This window comes from Microcaecilia unicolor, chromosome 3 (assembly GCF_901765095.1).
Source record: "Microcaecilia unicolor chromosome 3, aMicUni1.1, whole genome shotgun sequence".
In the NCBI taxonomy this organism is placed as follows: Eukaryota; Metazoa; Chordata; class Amphibia; order Gymnophiona; family Siphonopidae; genus Microcaecilia; species Microcaecilia unicolor.
In genome coordinates this window covers 13,775,863-13,797,282 of record NC_044033.1, presented here as the reverse complement: position 1 = coordinate 13,797,282, position 21,420 = coordinate 13,775,863, and the positions used below count along the sequence as shown (strand labels likewise).

Here is a 21,420-nt window from a genome sequence, read left to right as displayed (position 1 = left end):
AGTGTACGGTTTACGCTGGATTCCAAATGCCACCTAAATAGGTGGTGGAAAGTGCTCATGTGGTCATTTTTTTAAATGGCCCGACGTTACTGGCAATATTAACACACAATCATAGGAGCCGACTCTGTGGGTGCTGTGGGTGCTTGAGCACCCCCAATATAGAGAATATTCATTGAATGTGTCCAGGGGGGGGAGTTATTTCCACTGGGCTTAGTACCCCCAATAATTTTGAAATGTTGGCTCCTGTGCACACAATGGAAATACATGAAATCAAATCCCACAGTCTTTGGTAAACGATGATACTATATAATACTGGAACCAAGACTAAATATGCTGTAATATAAATTGAGCTACCACCCTCATAAAACACAAAGATACTTTTCTTTATACTTTTTTCGTTTTCCTTTGCTGTTTTTAAGAGTGCCCTCAATATACAACCACTATTCAAGGCAATACATTCCTTTGCCGAAACGTGTTCAGGGGAAGCCAGATTCGGCCAGAGCAAGGGCTGATGAGAGTGAAGTGACAAGTTGAGAAACACAGTACACATCGCTACAATGTTAAGAGATAAGTTCACGTTTTGAGTTATTTATTCGTTTTAGCACTATATTATTGGCTACAGCACACACAAATAATTTAAGAGTGCCCCGATGAAAGAAAGTGCTACACCACTCGGCAAAGGAATGTATTGCCTTGAATAGTGGTTGTATATTGAGGGCACTCTTAAAAACAGCAAAGGAAAACAAAAAAAGTATAAAGAAATGTATCTTTGTGTTTTATGAGGGTGGTAGCTCAATTTATATTACAGCATATTTAGTCTTGGTTCCAATATTAACACACAGCTATTAACGAAAGTAATAGAAAAGAAATCTTTTGCCATCTGCAGTAAAAATGGCCTTAGCTCTAAGGCTAATTCTTACTGTAGGACCTCTATGTGATTATTTTTTTTTCTTTTGTAAAGCTCTTAGGGGTCCTTTTACCAAGGTATGCTAATAGATTTAGGGCCCTGTTTACTAAGCCACGCTAGCATTTTTAGCATGCGCTAAACGCTAGAGTCACCCATGTATTCCTATGGGCAACTTAGTGTTGAGCTTGTGTTAATGATTAGTGCGTGCAAAAAAACGCTAACATACCTTTGGCGCTGCTTAATAAATAGGGCCCATGGTGCATTCTAATGAATTAGAGTGCATTACGTTCCTTGTAACCCGGACTGCACAGCATTTAGCATGTGCAAAAACCATTAATGCACCTTAGGAAAAGGACCCCTTAGATTTTATTTTGGGATAGGCAGTATTTCAAATGAATAAACTGTAAACTATTAAGTGTAATAGCTAATTTCAAAAATCATCTATGAATCTATATTTATAAACCATCTTTTGCAAGTAGAATCCTCAAAGAAGTTTACATTATTAAAAAAATACAGTATTAGCATAAAAATAAATATTAACTTAAAAATGAAATCATGGGAGAGCATAAGAATTGCCATACTGGGTCAGACCAATGGTCCATCAAGCCCAGTATCCTGTTTCCAACAGTGGCCAATCCAGGTGACAAGTACCTGGCAGAAACCCAAAGAGTAGCAACATCCCATGATACCAATCCCAGGACAAGCAATAGCTTCCCCACGTATATCTCAATAGGAGCCCAATATATAAATTACCTAGCCCCCAGGGAGAGGAAAAACTATATATCACTTATGAAAATGCAATCACATAAATTAACAAAATAACTAACCACCCTTCCTTATCACCATTTCCATTTTCTAGACCCTTTCTCCTATTCCAATACTGTTTATTTTGCTTGTTAAGTGGTGACTTGCAACCTACGGTGGGCTGTTATGTATGGTAGCTCATGTTGACCTCAGTGGGAAATTTGTGGCCTTAGACAGCATCAGGCAGCACAGTGGCTATTCTTTTTTTTTTTTTATATAACCATTTAAATTTTTACAAGCGATAAAACAACATGCCAGAAATACAGAGAAGGTAATATTTAGGAATTATTTCAATCAGGTAATTCTATTCTCTTCCTTAGACCACTAAATAGGGAGAGTGAATCAAGACAAGGAGATCAATTAAACAGTAAACAGAAAAAAAAAACGTGGTATTAACCTGATTATCCCCAGATATTACTCGTCTAATTCATTATTCCACATTGATCATCTGATTGGCTTCTTCAAGGCCAATACGGTGTAAAGTCAAATCATTTCATTGAAAACATACTTATTGTCCAATATTAGTTAGAAATAATACATCTGATTACATTCTCTCTCTTTTAAAAACCAGAAGTTATTTAACAATACATATACTTAAGTCTCTAATTCAGATCCTACTGATTAAAGTAATCCCACTTTTCACAGGCTTCACTCCTTTTAAAGTAATAATTGAGGAAATATTTCGCACAGCGGCTATTCTTTTGCCAGGCTCGCTCAATGGTAGCTATGCCCCTGGTTCCTACACTATATGCCCTGCTAACGGTCAGACACAGTAGGATCTTAGTGTATTTATAATACTAGGAGTGCCTCAGTAGGTGAAATTTACACTGAATGCAGAGACACAAAACTCCACACTTTGAAGCAAGTGATCCTGTATTCTTTTGTCATATTCATGTGTGCAGAATGCCAATAAAAGAACTTCTTTTTTTGGTCATTTCCACTGTCGTGTTATGGATTTTAAGAACATAAGAAAAGCCAAGCTGAGTCAGACCAAGGTCCATCAAGCCCAACATCCTGTCTCTTAACAGTGGTCATTCTGGGTCATACATACCCAGAATTTCCCAAAACGTAAATCAAGTTTCTCATAGGTCATTTCAAATGACAAGCAATGGATGGTCTGTCTAGTTGGCTAACCATTTTTAAGGGCTTGTTCCTTCAGAAACTTGTCCAAACCTTTTTGGAACACCACTAAATTATTCTCTGACCATATCCTCCAGGAACAGATTTAATGTGTTGCATGAAAAATGCTTTCTCTGACTTCTCTGTAATTGTTAGTTTCATGGACCGTCCTCTTGTTTCAAAGCTTAAACAACTGTTCCCTATTTAATCATTGCACCCCACTTTGGATTTTATAAACTTCCATCATATCACCTCTCCATCGTCTTTTTTCCAAAAGCCCTAACCTGCCTAGTCCTTTTGTCACCCTTCTCTAAACCTTTTCTAGTTCTACTATGTCCCTTTTGAGATGGGGGCAACAAGAACTGCACACAATACGTTTTGTTCTCTTACACGCATCTTACCTCATGGGGTATGTAATCTTTAGGCAGTTTATCCAGCATATCCTGAGCTGTTCGGTATACAAGTGCTTCACGGGTTTCTCCTGCTCCACCTCCCCCTTCCTTTGGTTGAATATTGGTAATGGTGTCCAGAACGTCAGCTGCTGTGTTACTCTGGTAGCTGGGAAAATAAGCATACCCCAGTGAATTAAATTAATTACTCTTTCAGTATTATTTCCACTATGGAAAGAGCAAAAGGTAAGTTATTTATATATGGTACCTCCTCTAGGTAAGACCTGGTGTCGAACGCATATTGCAGCTAGTATGTGGTAGTTATGCAGAAGAGGCGTGAAGTGCATCCATGTTAACTGCAAATGCTCATATTGTGTGATGAGGTACTTTTCTGTGTGGTACCTCAGGGGACATGCTGGGCATGCTCCCAGCAGTTATCACACAGTGTTTGCACGTATTACGAGCTAATTTTTGATGTTAATGTTCGGTAAGTGCAAAAAGTTGCCACACTGTAATAAAAGGGCGCCGTGGAGGCGCATAATCGAACAAGGACGACCATCTCTAAGGGCGCCCATCTCTAAGGACGTCCCGGCGAAGGGGCAAGGAAACCGCTATTATCGAAACAAGATGGGCGTCCATCTTTCGTTTTGATAATACGGTTGGGGATGCCCAAATCTCAACATTTAGGTCGACCTTAGAGATGGTCGTCCTTAGAGATGGTCGTCCCCGGTTTTTGGCGATAATGGAAACCGAGGACGCCCATCTCAAAAACGACCAAATTCAAGGCATTTGGTCATGGGAGGAGCCAGCATTTGTAGTGCATTGGTCCCCCTGACATGCCAAGACACCAACCGGGCACCCTAGAGGGCACTGCAGTGGACTTCACAAATTGCTCCTAGGTGCATAGCTTCCTTACCTTGGGTGCTGAGCCCCCCCCCAAAACCCATTCCCCACAACTGTGCACCACTACCGCAGCCCTAAGGGGTGAAGGGGGGCACCTACATGTGGGTACAGTGGATTTCGGGTGGGTTTTGAAGGGCTCACATTTACCAGCACAAGTGTAACAGGTAGGGGGGATGGGCCTGGGTCAGCCTGCCTGAAGTGCACTGCACCCACTAAATCTGCTCCAGGGACCTGCATACTGCTGTCATGGAGCTGGGTATGATATTTGAGGCTGGCATAGAGGCTGGCAAAAAAAAAGTTTTAATTTTTTTTTTAGGGTGGGAGGGGGTTAGTGACCACTGGGGGAGTAAGGGGAGGTCATCCCCGATTCCCTCCGGTGGTCATCTGGTCAGTTTGGGCACATTTTTGAGGCTTGGTCGTGAAAAAAAATGGACCAAGTAAAGTCGACCAAATGCTCGTCAGGGACACCCTTCATTTTTCCATTATCAGCTGCGGACGCCCATCTCTTAAGCACGCCTAGTCCCGCCTTCGCTACGCCTCCGACACGCCCCCATGAACTTTGGTCGTCCCCGTGGTGGACTGCAGTTGAGGATGCCCAAAATCGGCTTGGGCGATCCTGAGAGAAGGACGCCCATCTCCCGATTTGCGTCGGAAGATGGGCGCTCTTCTTTTTCGAAAATGCTCGTTAGTGTTTCTGCTATGGCTATATTCTCCCTGAGCATTATTTCAGCTCCTAACTCATTTGCAGACTTCTTTTTATGGGTTGCAAAAGTTTAGCCTTTTGACTTTTTGTTTAATTCCTCTTCAAATGCTTGGATTTTTTTTTTTTTTGCTGCACTACTATCCAAAAAGAGTTTGCTGTCAGCTCTCTGCACCATGTTTTCTCAGGGATTTTAGGGACTGTGAAACTTGCTGTACTTAGTGATTCCTCTCTCTGATCTCCTTTTCTAAGCTATCTCTATTCTTTTCTCTTAATTTGTTTCACATAAGCACAAAAGCACCGCCATGCTGGGAAAAGACCAAAGGTCCATCAAGCCCAGCACTCTCTCTCCGACAGTGGCCAATCCAGGCCCCAAGAACCTGGCAAAAACCCCAAATTTAATAACGATCAATGGACTTTTCCTTCAGGAATCTGTCCAGACCCCCTTTACACTCAGCAAGGCCAGCTGCCATCACCACCTTCTCCGGCAATGAGTTCCAGAGTCTAACTACGTGCTGAGTAAAGAAAAACTATCTCCGATTTGTTTCTGCTTACCTTTGGGGGCTATCTATAGTGTATGGGCTCCTTTTACAAAGCAGTGCTACTGAAGGAAGAGTCCACTGATCGTTAATTTTGGGGTTTTGCCAGGTTCTTGAGGCCTGGATTGGCCGCTGTCGGAGACAGAGTGCTGGGCTTGATGGACCTTTGGTCTTTTCCCAGCATGGCAGTGCTTAAGTACTTATGATTAGCGTGCGCTTAATGTGACTTTGTAATGCACATTCACTATTTACATTTACAGTTGTTCTGGGTATTCATTACTACTACTACTTACTACTACTTAACATTTCTAAAGCGCTACTAGGGTTACGCAGTGCTGTACAATTTAACATGGAAGGACAGTCCCTGCTCAAGGAGCTTACAATCTAAAGACAAGTGTAGAGTCCGTCTGATAGGGCATACTATATTTCATGAAAGGTTAGGTGCCGAAAGCAGCATTGAAGAGGTGAGTTTTAAGCAGAGATTTGAAGATGGGTAGGGAGGGGGCTTGGCGTACGGACAGCATTGGACAGCATTAATAAATTTGGTATCCTAGGAGCATTGACACCTTAAACATGCTATTTATACTATACCAAGGTATTATATCGGATTGTTCTGGAACTGGAACCCCCATATACACTTATACAAAATTGGAATGAGGAGTCGAGCACTGGTTTGGGAGACTTATTTGACATGATGCATGCACTATGAGGTCAATATTCAAAAGAATTTATTTATACAACTTTACAAGTTACACAGAACGATTCTTCACCTTTAAAATTTCAAAAGACTGTGTTTGTGAGGAGCTGGCTAAACTAAAAGTAGACAAAGCAATGGGGCCAGATGGGATGAGAGTACTGAAGGAAGTTCTAGTGGCTCTACAGTCTGACATTTTCAATGCGTCTCTAGAGTCGGAAGAAAGGGAGGCAATCCCTCTCCACAAAAGCGGAAGTAAGGAGGAAGTTGGGAACTACACGCCAGTTAGTCTTACCTAAGTGGCAAGTAAATTAATGGAAACACTTTTAAAACAGTAGATAGTGAGGTTTCTGGAATCAAATGGATTGCAGGACCCAGTGGCGATCCATGGTCGGCTGCCACCCGAGGCGGATCAATGCTGCACAACCCCCCTCCCACCGGGTGCAGCGGCGTTCCCCCCCCCCCCCCCCCGGGTACAGCACCTGTTCCGAGGCAGAGGGGGCAGGGAACCAGCGGAGCCGACAGCCACGCGGCTGCTTTCTGCACCCCTCAAGCGGCGTGCACCCGGGGTGGACTGCCCCCACCGCCTCGCCCTCGGTACGTCACTGGCAGGACCCGAGGCAGAATGGTTTTACTACAGGAAGCTCTCATCAGACTAATCTGATTAACTTCACTGACTGGGTGAGAAAATAGTTGGATTTAGGGGGAGTGCTAGATGTTGTGTACTTAGATTTCAGTAAAGCCTTTGACATGGTCCTGCGTAGGTCCTCAGGCTGGACCGAAAAGTCACTAACTGAATTAGAAACTGGTTAAGTGGAAGAAGACAGAGGGAGGTGGTAAATGGAGTTCACTCAGAGGAAAAGGATCAGAGGCTTAGCCAGGTTTTGACATCAGGGAGAGCAGACTTTTCTGTGCAACATGTAGGGCCAGGAGAGAGGGGAGGGTTAAAATCCTCATAGGTATATGCAGTCGGTCAGTCGGTCGGTGACTCAGCTGTTTGGGGAGGCTAGGTTGGGGTGGGACTAGTTAAAATCCTTAGGGTGGGGGAAATACCCACGTAAGCAGTAAAGGGATAGTAGGGGTACTTTGAACACAGCTCTGGTGAGTATGCACCAGCTATCTCCCCCTAGTATCTCTATTACTGATGGTATTATACACACTGAATGTACCAAAAACATCCAAATAATGTACCACAATAACGCAAATTATTAAACAGAACAGTATTTGCAGTATTCTGGAAATATATGCAGGTACTTTAACACTGGACTCCCAATCAGTCCTAGCTCCCCAGTCCAGCATCTTCCTGTTGGCTACGTGAACAGTGGTGTTTAGCAGCACTGTAACAGAAATTCTGTGGTTTACTGGCAACCACAAAATAGCCTATCAAAAGTTTTGATAAGTTGCCAAATGGCCACCAGGCTTTAGATCTGCTGGTCTTTAGTTTACTGTACAGTTACCAAACATGTTGGGACAAAGTATTATCTGTTATCTAATGGTTAGAGAAGCAGACTGAGAACCAGGGAAGCCAGGGATCACATCCCACTGCTGCTCCTTGACAGCTTGGCAAGCCATTTAACTCTCCATTGCCTCCTGTACAAACTTAGACTGTAAATCTCCAGGGACAGGAAAATACCTGTTGTACATGAATGCAACTCACCTTCAGTACAATGAGAAGTATGAGCTAAATACAAACCCAACATCCAATATATGAAGTAATATAAAAACCTACAAAAGTCACTCAGGAACTTTAGAGAATCTCTACCATACCATAATAGAACTACCATCTAGGAATCACACAACAAGGGTCTACCTAGGAAAAAGCAGCACCATAAATATTGTAGTGGGCACTAGAACATCAATATACCTATTGAAAAAGTTAACAAGCCGGATTAATACAGATTGATCCTACACAGACATTACGTGCTTAACAGAATACCTGGCCTTCTTCACACACAAAGAACATACAGACCCTCATCATATACAGAATAAGTAACCATAACCTAAAAACAGAAATTTATAGACAAAAATTACTGAACCTCCACGAAGCCAGACACTACAGCAAAACAAAGACAGCAGCTGCAAATTTCAAAAACTGATATATTCCAATCACTACATTAGAAATTAACAAATACAAAAAAGGGACAAAAAGAACATAAGGTGATATGTTTTTATTGCACTAACAATACATTTTTGATTAGCTTTCAAGGACCAAAACCTCTTTTGGTATACCGAGGAAGGTGGTTTTGGCCTCTAAAAACTGGTCAAAAATATATTAAGTTGGTCCAATAAAAACGTATCACCTAATTTTCCATTTTTTGTTTTATTTTTATTAACCTTTGGAGTGGACTAAGGGCCTCTTTTACTAAACCGCACTAGCGATTCTCGGCACGGCAAAGGAGAGGAAGCCCATTCAATTCCAATGGGCTTCCTCTCATTTGCCATGCAGGAATCACTAGCGTAGCTTCTTCACTTCCTCCACTACATTTATCTCTGACACTCATCTTTCTCTTTCAGCTTTCTTCTACTTTTCTGCCTTTCTATCCATTTAGATTTTATTCATTCTTACTATCCAGTTTTTAAGCTCCCTTTTTTTTCACTGAATCTACCTACATGTTTTCTTCACTCAGGCCCATCCATTCCCCTTTCTCTTATTCCCCAGTTATTCATTAACTCCTTGCTCTTTCTCTTTATCATATAATATCTTCTCTCTGTTTCTTTCTCCTCTCCCCTCCACTATGCAGCATCTCCTCTTAGTATCTCTTTCTCTCCCCCACCTGAATGCCATGCAGCATCACCACTCTCTTTCTATCTCTTTCTCCCCCTGCCAACCAGCATTGCCCCATCTTTCTCTCTTTCTTCCCTGTTATCCAGAATTGCCCCATTTCTCTCTCTCCTCCCCCATCCAGCATTGTGATCTGTCTCTCTTCCCCCCATCCATCATTGCTCCAGCTCTGTCTCTCTTCCACTCAATATAGCTTCATCCCATCTATCTCTCATTTCTGAATCTCTTATCCCTCACCCCTCATCCAGCATGACCCCTTTTGTCTATTTGTCTTTCTCTTCAGCCCCACATCCAGCATCATCCCCTTTCTCTCCTGATCATCTTCTTTTACAGCTTTCAAATTTGGTGGGAAAGGAGCATAGTATTAGCAGTAAAAATGAAGTGAAAGCATGCACAGGACCAATTTCCTTCATACATGCGCATGCCACTGCTGCTCTGCTAGTCACGCTCCCTCTGACCCAGGAAGCTTGCATCACAGGGTGTATGACTGGCAGAGCAGCAGCGGTGTGTGCAGGAAAATGGTACAGCATACTTTCATTTTGTTCTTACAGTTGATATCACTGCTGCTCTGCCGCCGAACCTGAAAGCAGTAAGATGATGATCATGAGAGAGGGGAGGAAGAGAGACCAGTGAAGGGAGTGGGCCCAGCAGCAAAAATAGGCACAGTTTTATCCAAATCTGTTTGGGGGAGCGGTCGCTCCCCATGTATCCCCCCACCTAGCCATGCCATTGAAAAGGATGTTATCTTTGTGAGTGATATTCTGGAAGGGCTGTTGGGTAAGATTTGCCTCTTCATGGGTGAAACAAAACTCTGTAGTAGGATAGACACCCCTAATGGTGTGGATAGCATGAGGAGGGATCTAGATAAGATAGAAGAATGGTCCAGAAGTTGGCAGCTAAGAAATGCAAGAAAAAAATATATAAAAAAAATGAGTAGTGGTTGGAGAGGTAGAGTTATTTAGAAAGGCACACTGTATAAGTTATATAGTAGAAGGGGTTATTAGTTTACATTTGGTAAATAATAAAAACCCTGAAGGGACATTTGTACCCCAGAAGTGGTGACTAGCTAAGATTTAATGCCAAAAAATTCAAGGTCATGCTCTTGGACTACAGAAACCCAAGGGAGCAGTACAATTTAGGAGAAGTACTTCTGTGCTCGAAAGAAGAATGAGTAACATAGTAGATGATGGCAGAAAAAGACCTGCACGGTCCATCCAGTCTGCCCAACAAGACAACTCATATGTGCTACTTTTTGTGTATACCCTACTTTGATTTGTACCTGTGCTCTTCAGGGCACAGACCGTATAAGTCTGCCCAGCACTATCCCCGCCTCCCAACCACCAGCCCCGCCTCCCAACCACCGGCTCTGGCACAGACCGTATAAGTCTGCCCAGCACTATCCCTGCCTCCCAACCACCAGCCCCGCCTCCCACCACCGGCTCTGGCACAGACCGTATAAGTCTGCCCAGCACTATCCCCGCCTCCCAACCACCAGCCCCGCCTCCCACCACCAGCTCTGGCACAGACCGTATAAGTCTGCCCAGCACTATCCCTGCCTCCCACCACCGGCTCTGGCACAGACCATATAAGTCTGCCCAGCACCATCCCCGCCTCCCAACCTCCAGTCCCGCCTCCCACCACCGGCTCTGGGTACTTAGGGATGATTGTTTCTGATGATCTTAAGGTGGCCAAATAGGTAAAAAGAGTTATGGCCAAAGCCAGATGGATACTTGGGTCCACAGGAAGAGGAATGGCCATCAGGAAAATGGAGGCAATAGTGCCTCTGTATAAGTCTCTGGTGAGGCCCCATTTAGAGTAATGTGTGCAGTTCTGGAGACCGCACCTTCAGAAAGCTATAACCAGGATGGAGTCAGTTCAGAGGGCGGCTACTAAAATGGTCAGTGGTCTTCATCATAAAATATATAGAAACCTCGATATGGATACCTTGGAAGAAAGATGAGAGAGAGGATATACGACTGAGACATTTAAATATCTCCGCGGCATAAATGCACAGGATGCAGGTCTCTTTTAACTGAAAAGAAGCTCTGGAACAAGAGGGCATATGATGAAGTTAAAGGGGGGTAGTCTCAAAAGTAATCTAAGTGTAACCCTGGGCACACCTCTGGCTCATCTCCACCTCAGGGTTTCACTCCAGACCACCTGGGACCAGAGCCACACAAACAAAATACTTCTGCTACACACACAGCTCCCACTGGCTGGATCACTCAAGCCGGGCACCGGCAGGGTCTAGAATAAATCCAGTGGGCTGAGGGTACTCTTTCTCTGGGCACTCTTACTCAAAGATTAGTCAGCAGTCTCAGTATTGAACTTCAACAAGCTTTACTAACAGTAACTTGAAAAAGAACAGTTCATAAACTTGTCAACTTGGTCTGTATAATTCAGGGTATTTTTCTTCAGATTCTCAGCACAGTGCAAAACAGTCTCCACATCAGTGGCATAGGTATGTGGGGCCTGGGCCCCCGTAGATTTGGCCCTGGACCCCCTGTCGACGACCCTCTTGACCCTCCCTCCCATTGCCAACCCTCCCCTGCCGTCGCCATGGGCTACCTTTGCTGGCGGGGGACCCCAATCCCCGCCAGCCGAGGAGGTCCTCTTCTTGCTACGAAGGCTTCGTTCTGTTTCTGACGTCACGTCAGACTCACAGAAACAGAACGAAGCCTTGCGCCGGAAGAAGAGGACCTTCCTGGCTGATCTGCAGGACCTTGCTAGCTGACGTCAGAAACAGAACAAAGCCTTCGGAGCAAGAAGAGGACCTCCTCGGCTGGGATTGGGGTCCCCCGCCAGCAAAGGTAGCCCATGGCGACGGCGGGGGAGGGTTGGCGGCGGGAGGGGGGGTCATCAAAGTTGGCGGTGGCGCGGGCGGGGTCAGTAATGGCGGGGGGGGGGGGGGGTCGGCGGCGCCGGGGGTGGCTAAAATGTGCCCCCTCACCTCGGGCACTGGACCCCCCTCCCGGTGAAGTCTGACTACGCCCCTGCTCCGCATGATATCAATATATTCAAACTCACTGTTCAGTTCTATCTTAAATCTCCTCTATTTGCAAACTAGAACAAAGTACTTATTAATCTCCCCTTGATTAAACTCTCAGTCCACAATGATCTCCACATAATCTCTTTAGTTACTCTCTGTCCCGTCCTGGAACATGGATCATTCACACATGTGATGAAAACCCTGCCAGAAGGGAGGCACAACCACTATCACTTCTCCTACCAGGGGTGTATTGTCCTCCAAGACCTCCTTCTCGTTACCAGTTTGGGAACTCCTTGTAGGCACCCACTGCCATGTAGCAGAGGGTTCTAATCACCATACACTGCAAACTTCTCTTGCTTTGGTTCCCAGGACTTCCCCCTCTGTGCTATGGGTCTCGTAGGGGGTGGGCTACCAAAGACCAGAATTTTCTCCAGGCAATCTCTTTTATCAGCTCCTGACCTTGCTCCCTAGAGCTGGGCTTTGTTCTGATTCTCCCACCAGGCTGTCAGTGTCAGCTCTATTTCCGTAGTGACCACCCTGAAAATCCTTCCTCCCATCCTAAAAGCAGGGGCATTTTTTTTGGGGGGGGGGGGGGGGAGCTCACATAAGGACATATTTCTTTATGGAAAGTGTGCTGGAAGCGGAGGTGGTCGAGATGAGGACTGTATCTGAATTCAAGAAAGCATGGGACAGGCATGTGAGATCTCTTAGGGGAGGAAGAGATAGAGGATGATATGGATGGGCAGATTGGATGGCCATATGGCCTTCATCTGCCGTTATTTTGTATGTTTCTATGTACAATCCTGCTCCTCTCAATGTATAACTTTGAAGGGACCTTATCAATGTGTTATTCTACTGTTAACCCCAGCTATTAGTAACTAGGTCTCACTGCATAAAATGAGATCTGTGGTAAAATAGTACAAATTAGTGGTACAATAACCCATCTTAATGGTAGCTCACAGGGGCTGACTGGCAGTCATCGGAGCCCCTAGGCAATAAGGATCATTGGACACCTCTCCTCCCATTCAGATCACTAGTTCTACATCTGCTCATTTTGTTACTACATGCTTCCTCTATGAATGTGCATGGGTCACATACTTGTGGTATCCAGATTTTGTAAACCTGCACACTATATACATAATTTTTAAATTAAAGACTTTATCAGTTTTCTCAAAAGTTAGATGGTTAGCTCCTACACATAAGATTTCAACACACACACAGTGCCTTCTTTGACTTCCTCCATTTACAACACTGACTGAAAGGGGAATTACAAACTGACTTCATGCACAGTTTTAAACAGGCATCCATGAAATACACTGTTATCCTTCTCAGAATTTTCACCCAGTGACTCCATCCTTTCTACATCTGGTTTCTACATTACTATGTTACATTTGGTGTCAGTGGAGAGGAACCTTTCAGGGGAGATGGAAAGGACTGATGTGGAGGGAAAGCAGAAGGATGGCAGTAGGGGTGATCATTTGGTGAAGGAAGAGGGAATGAGCTGGAGAAAAGGAGAGGAACCTTTCAGGGAGATGGAAAGGAAACCAGACAGAGCACAAGTGTGGGAGGAGGGGTGATCACAGAACAGGAGCTACAAAGAATTGTGCACAAACCAAATGGAGAAGGGTCTTATTTTTTAAGTTTGCCGGCTAACTTGAAGAAGGAGAAACCGAGCTGCCACTGAGTCCACCACAATTACTGTCCTCAAGGCTCAAGCCTGGTCCACTAATGTCAGAACTTCTCTCTGCCGTGGTCCGCCTTCAGGGCCGTGCCTAGGGTCTCTGGCGCTCCCCTGCAGACCATCAGTTGGCGCCCCCTGCAGACTATCAGTTGACGCGTGCGCATCCCCCCGGACCTGCCTGGCTCCAAGGTGCGTGGAAGGGCTGGGCGGTGCCAAAGAGCCGAGCGCTGCTCCCCCAAGCTGTCTGGGGCGCGATGGAGGAAATGGCTGGGTTTGGCCTGCAGAGGAGGCTCTGAGCATACTTCTCATTCACCTGAGCCTCCTCCGCTCCATCCCCGATTCCCCGGCGCTTTAAATTTACCTCTCTCTGCCTCTGGCTCCGACATCTGCGCAGCGTCAGTGAAAGCGCTGCCTGTCTGACGTCTCTCCACCAGCCTTCCCTTCGCTCGTTCATTCCCTCTGTGTCCCGCCTTCTTCTGACGTCATTTCCTTGAGGGCGGGACACAGAGGGAATGAACGAGCGAAGGAAAGGCTGGTGGAGAGACGTCAGACAGGCAGCGCTTTCACTGACGCTGCGCAGACGTCCGAGGCGGAGCGAGGTAAATTTAAAGCGCTGGGGAATCGGGGATGGAGCGGAGGAGTAAGGTTTTCTTTAATACAACTCGATGGCGCGACGCCCTTGAAGGCAGGCGCCCCCCTGCGGCGCTTACCGTGTTGGCACGGCCCTGTCCGCCTTTGCGGAAGAAGGAAGTTACCCCAGGAGAGAGACGTTCCAGCGTCAGCAGCATCAACCAATGTATCTGCTGGTGCTGCCCTGCCTGCATGGAGGAAATAGGATGGGAGGAGGGTTTCGGAGATGGGATTGGAGTGCCGAGCACAGATGGTGGGGGGGGGGGGGGGCATCATATGGGAGGCCCTGGGCCCTCAGGCACTGCCTAGCTACCCAAATGGTCAGTCCGCCTCTGGTAGCTCATGCTGATAACTACGTCCCTAAGTCTACATATAGCTGAGAATTATGTGTATAAAGTGGGGTGAAATTAGTGGTGTGTCACGTGTGTCCTAAAGTTATTGGACAGTGGCAAAATTCAGTCACTATCTAGATGATCTATGCATACAGTATGTATATCTATGTTTATTAGATTTTTAATATGCCATCTTTATGTGCTACAAAGAGGTTTATATATTATATACAGGTACTCTCTGCCCTTAGTGGGCTTATAATCTAATTTTTGTACCTGGGGCAACAGAGGGTTAAATGACTTGCTCAGGGTTACAAAGAGCCAAAGTGGGAATTTAACCCAGTTCCACCAGCTCTCAACCCACTGCATTAATGATTAGGCCACCTTTCCAGATATGTATATGAAAACGGAAACATGCATAAAATAATCACCTTTTTTTACATTCCACTTAAGACTGGTTTATATGCCCAAAGTTATGCAAATGAATCCCGCAACTAAAAAAAATAAACAAAAAACTTGGCAGGCCATATTATGAAGTATTATAGAAGTATAAATATTGTATGCATATAAGCTCATTATAAAAGTTGGCAATTATTATTAAGAAAGCACTTACGTAATATCAGCATTTGGGTGCAAACCAAACACCTGAGGGGTATCCACCGCAGGCAGTGACTGTATATATTCCAAATAGTGGTCAACAGTTTTGCATACTGGAATTTTGTATCCAGTATAATAGCAAAAGTTAGCATCGAATATCTTTTCACTGAACCACACCTATGTCAAGGTAAAGACAAGAAGTAAAACCCAAATGTGTTTCATTTTCAAACTACAGTTATATGACTATTTGTACCTTATTCTAAAAGAAGCTTTTGGTACTAACCAGCTTCCTGTGCCTTACTAGTTTAAGGGGAACTCACAAAAGTATTATTAAAACTCCAAATATTTATTTTACAAGTAATAGAAATATATCACACATACATTATCAATGCAAGGGGTTTTTTTTTTTTGGTTGGGTGAGGGGCAAGTTTCACCCCAACCCCATCCAAGATCCATCTTAACCTTACCCAAAGCTCCCTGTCCCCTTCTCCCAGTCCAGTATTAGATCCCTTCTCCAACTCTTATCCTCAGTCCCTGTGTTACCACTGTCCCCTTCTCCCAGCCCTAGCATCAGGCCCCTTCTTCTACTTCCACCATCTGCTAGTTTCTTCTCTCTATGTCCATAGCCCTTCCCCTCTGTCCAGCATCACCATTCTGTGTTTCTATCTCTTCACATGTCCAGCATTTCCCCTCTGTGTACCTATCCCCATGTGTCTAAAATAACCCCTCTGTGCCCCATCCCCTTCTCCATATCTAGCATCACCCCTCTGTATCCCTAACCCTATTCATGTCTACTTTCTCCCCTCACTTATCTTTTCTTTCTGCACCACCCCTACTACTACTACTACTTAACATTTCTAAAGCGCTACTAGGGTTACGCAGCGCTGTACAATTAAACAAAGAAGGACAGTCCCTGCTCAAAAGAGCTTACAGTCTAAAGGACACAAAAAGGACACAAAAATACAGTCAGTCAAATTGGGGCAGTCTAGATTTCCTGAATGGAGGTATCATGGTTAGGTGGCGAAGTCGACATTGAAGAGGTGGGCTTTGAGCAAGGATTTGAAGATGGGCAGGGAGGGGGCTTGGTGTATGGGCTCAGGGAGTTTATTCCAAGCATAGGGTGAGGCGAGGCAGAAAGGGCGGAGCTAGCATCTCTCCATCTCTCTTCTGCCCCCTCCCCGGGCCAGAATCTCTCCATCTCTTTAATTTCCCTTCTGTCCATTCCTGGGCCAACATCTCTCCATCTCTCTTCTCTCTAATATGATGTTGGGCAGCAATAAGATTGTTGGCCACTTCAAATATGGTGCTTATCAAGTATGTAATATCACTATGCAGCTAAGGGAGTTCACTAATCCAACTGACGGCAATATCTACAAATTAAGAGGTTTTAACAATTACATCATTTATACCATATTATGTGGATGTGCCAAAACCATCAGATTCCTTGGGACATGGATGAGTGAACACAAGTCCAACATCAAGAGGAGAAAAATGGAAGCACTGCTAGTGACATACTTCATTGATAAGGGACATAAATTTGAGGATTTAAAAGTGTTTGCTTTAGAGCACATTCATGCTTCAATTAGAGGTGGTGACCATGGAAAACGATGGATACAGAGCCTGAGCATTTTGGGATTGAACCATCACATGGAATGGGCAATAGGTTTTTGCTGTTGACCTATAGGACAATGTAGGTATTATCAATTTATCAGCCTGTGAATGATTATTGTTATACACTTTGTATAACTGACATAATACATGTTTTTTTGGGTATATATCTGGCAAATAAATTTAAATCTCATATAATTAGTTAGAGAGTTGCTCTGGATTGTCATTTGATAGGACATTATTTGATAAAATTGTTCAATATTGCATCTGTGTGGATATTTATAATAAGCAGCTTAGCAAAATTGAAGCAGATGACATGATTGCCTGCAAATTAAGTTTTCTTAAAATAAGCAGTCAAAATTTGAACAGGATTAACTTAGGGGAGTATACAATGATTAATTACTTGTTTGCAAATAGGCCGACATCTACATTAACTTCATTTAAATTGGTGGGTGTTATCTGACATCATCATGTCCCGTTGACGTGCACCATGGAGCTGTTAAATAGATGAGCCTTTGAACGCCATTTTTGATAAAATGAAGATGCCGATGAGGAAGTACGTCAGCCGAAAGGGTCTCATCCCTCATCAAAGTGAGTAAACTCGGAGAGAATATTTTTGCTTAAATGTCTTTCAGGTCAATATGATTTTAGTCATTGAAAGTAAACATATTATGATATGTAGATGGCAGGAATTGTTTTATTTCTATAAGAGCATGAGTTTGATATAGAGCATAGGTTCAATAAGAACGGCAACATTTATATACTATATCAGCAGCATGTTTAAGAACTATTGAGCAGTTTATGTTTGAAGAGTTGCATCATCTTTGTAACATTGGTAATATAAGCATGTTTATGATTAGCTCTAGATGGTTCCTCTGTTTATGAAATCTTTTTCAAGAATAATTTTGTAGAACTCAGTACGTGCAATGCCATAGTAGGTTTTAAGGTCATTTTATAGTATAATCCTGTTAGATTAATGGACCTTCGATAGGGACATACTGAGTTTGTATAGAGCAATGCTGTATGATTTAGGGAGTGATTCAGAATGTTGTGTCATTCACAGGTACAATTCTGAACCATTATTAGAAATGAATATGCTGTGAATACGTTTTGGACGTCACATATTCATCCCCTGATGAAGCCATAGTGCAAAATGACATGGCCACCATAGGAATATCAGGATTTAAAAGATTGGCCTTTTGAGACTATGTATTGAAAGTCTTATGCATACAAGATAAGACTAATGTATACAGCATATATTCTATAAAAAATGTTATAAATCATGTTTCATGTGAGCTCAGGAACACAAACAATATTTTTACTTGCGTTGATTATATATATGTTTTCAGACCAATGATTGACAAGGGAGTTGCCTTTAAGCCACCATTATATGGGCTGTAGATAAAGGCAAAGAAGATGAGCTTGTGACCACTGAGGTCTTTTCCTCCACTTCAATGTATTGAGGGGGTCTTTTACTAAAGATTAGCTTGAGTTTTCTGTAGCAAGGGCGATGCTGCAGATAAGTCAAGCTAACCTTTAGTAAAAGACCCCCCCGAGTTATTTTTGACTCACTCTTCTAGTATATTCATACCATGTGGATGGCTGTATTAGCGTAAACCTTTTGGTTTGATTTTCTCAATTTAAGTGTTGTTTAAAACAACTAATTTGACAGCTGAATGGCAGGACAATATGGCACACTTTTATTAAAGGTTGCTTTATTAATAAATTTTAATTTTGAAAGCTACTGGCTGTTCCTTTGACCGCTTCTCTCTTGGATCGACCTCATGAATCTCAATCTGGATGCCTCAGTGGTTTTAGCACTGACAGAAATAAGGTTATGGTTATCAAAAGGCAATGAGGTAATGCTTCAGCATTTGACCTAGTGGATCATAATATTTTATTGCAACTCTTTGATGAGATAGGCCTTAGAGTTATATTGCCTTATATTGCAATAGTTTGCTGGCATTCTGAAAAATAGAATTTATAGTGTGAAAATGGTAGATCAGAAATGTAATTCATGGTACCCTATGGGGTCCTTTTACTAAAGCTTAGTGCACACTAATGGAATTAGCATGTGCCAAATATTAAGAAGCTCATAGGAATAAAATGGACTTCTTAGCATTTAGTGTACGCTAAGCTTTAGAAAGAGGGACCCTAAATATGGAGTTCTATGAGGCTCACCCCTCCTGTTCTTTTTAATGTAATAATGAGCACACTTGGATGAGAACTATGTTTAGTAAGTACAAGGCTATTTATTCACGCAGATGTTATCATACTATTGTTATCGATCCCTCAGGAGTTAGGTAATGTTACAAATTAGCTTAAAAATTGTTTAACTAAAATGGAAAAATGAGCTAGTAAATATACACTGAAATTAAATAAGAATAAATTGAAGCTTATTTTGTTAGGATCTCTGCTGCTTACTACATGTTAGTCTTTTGGTGATACCAAGTCTGTGCTGGAATCTTCTTTGAGAACTTTAGGCATCACATTAGATTTATGCCTAACTATGGATAATCAAATTAATAATCTGATAGGAAAGTTTTTTTAATTAATTGAGAATGCTTTGATACATTTATAAGTATTTTTTCTTTGAACAATTTAAGACGATAGTACAGGCCTTTATCATAGATTATTGTTGCATCTTATATATAGGATGTAATTCTTGACTGAAGAAAAGGTTGCAAATGTTGCAAAATAGGTCAGAATGTTTAGGGGCCCTTTTATCATCCGGTAGTAGGGCTACCGCCAGGTTTGTGCGCAACAAATCAGTTCAACCACCGGGCTCACCCAGGAGCCCAGCAGTAGTTCTGGGCCTGCCATGTGCCAGTTTTAGCGCTAGAAAATATTTTTTATTTTCTAGCACTACTGGGCGGGGAGTGGGCATTCCCAGTGGTAATGGCGCTGCCTGATTACCACTGGAGCCCTCACTGCCTCCTAAATAGGAGGCAGTAAGGGCTCCATCAGTAAATGGCATTGCGGTATTTTTTAAATGATCACATGGATATTTACTGCCTCTTTAAAAATAAACACTTTTACCAGCGGCACTAAAAGGTGGCATAGGCAGACGGCAATCCCAAGTGCTGACACCACTGCAGGCCACCTTTTACCACCATTTGGTAAAAGGGCTCCTTAATTTGTAAAGTGAAAAAACATGATAGAGTTGGCTGTACTTTTAAATGGATTTCATTGACTCCCTGTTTTTAAATTGTACACTTTTATATTCGGAATAGTTCATGGGCTACATCTGGCATATTTTGAGGCATATTTTCAAAGCACTTTGGGAGGCTAAGTGCCATAGATTTCTATGGAACTTTGGGAGGCTAAGTGCTTTGAAAATAAGCCTCATAGTACACTTGTTAAATCTTCCGTGGTTGGAAAAGCAGGTATGCAATCAAGGTCATTTAATTCCTCACTTTCCCTCTGTGAAAAGGGTTAAATCTAAGAAAATGCTCTCTTACCATTTCCTACCAAGCTGCTTGTAGCTGGAATCTATTACTTTTAAATATTAAGCTGGAATCTAACTATATTCAGCTACTCCTGTTGCCTCCCCCCTCCCCCCACTTGTTATGCTCCTAGATTTAAGAGTTTAGTGGAATTTTAAGTACAAATTTCTGTGCTCAGCCAGCCCTAGTAACTTTTCAAAGAGGCCCAGTCCTTTGAAAATCTGGCCCTACATTTTTAAGAAATATTAAAGAAAAATTTCATGGATTTCTTATTGAACTTATTGCAAGATGACCCTTTTTGTGCTGTATATTTAAAATGGGCTACTATCAGGATGGCTATTTTATCAGAACTTGTGCTATTTTAGCTCACATCCCATTTTATGCAATGAGACCTAGGGGTCAATATTCAGCTGGCAGTTCTCTGCGTTTTATAGACCACTGCTAAAATTATGCCCATGTCTGGGCTCTGGCATTGAATTTCTGGGTTTACAAAGCCGGCTAAACCATAGCCAGTTAAGAGCCCCTTTTAATAAGCTGTGGTAAAAAGGGGCCAATGCTGGCATCAGTGCATGTAGGTAAAAGGAAAAGAAACGTCCATGTGGTAAGTGACCCACCTGCCGTGTGGCCATTTCGAGGATAGGGGGGAGCACCGAAGCTACAAAATTGAAAATAATTTTTGTAGCGCCAGAAATAGCATGCAATGGGGAAGGGAACTACCACGGGGTTACCACAGTAGTCCGGCGGTAGTTCCGGATTGGCGTGCAGCAAACCTGTTGCCACATACCAACCATTTAGTAAAAGGGTCGCTTAGTGTGATATTTAGTACTTAACTGGCTATGGTGAGCCACAAAAAGAGGTCCTTTTCTAAACTGTGGTAGAAAGTGGCCTTAGCATGCTAATTCCAGACTCCGTTCCTTTTATCTCGCTGCACCTCATGCCTGGAATAGATTTCCTGAGCCTGTATGTCTAGCCCCGTCTTTGGCTGTTTTCATGTCCAGGCTAAAAGCCCACCTCTTTGACACTGTTTTTGACTCCTAACCTCTACTCACTTGCCCTGTACCCCACCTCTTTAATTCCGTTACCTCTTAGTTGTTCTGTCTGTCCTATTTAGATTTTGAGCTCTTTGAGCAGGGACTGTCTTTTCGTGTTTGGTGTACAGCGCTGCGTATGCCTTGTAGTGCTATAGAAGTGATAAGTAGTAGTAGTAGTAGCATGCCCTTACGTGGGTCTTTCCCATGTGCTAAGGCCATTGACCGCAGCTGGAAAATTGCCAATTTTCCATTTTTTCAATTATTGGTCATGC

At 43.2% G+C, this 21,420-nt stretch overlaps 1 protein-coding gene across 1 annotated transcript in view; it reads right to left on the bottom strand.

The window, feature by feature from the left end:
• The window catches only part of DNAH8 (dynein axonemal heavy chain 8), a 1,267,128-nt gene that overhangs the window by 35,841 nt on the left and 1,209,867 nt on the right, over window positions 1-21,420 (bottom strand). Inside the window, 2 exon segments of the mRNA XM_030199255.1 lie at window positions 3,232-3,388; window positions 15,080-15,240. Of these exon segments, the coding sequence (XP_030055115.1) occupies window positions 3,232-3,388; window positions 15,080-15,240 (318 nt within the window).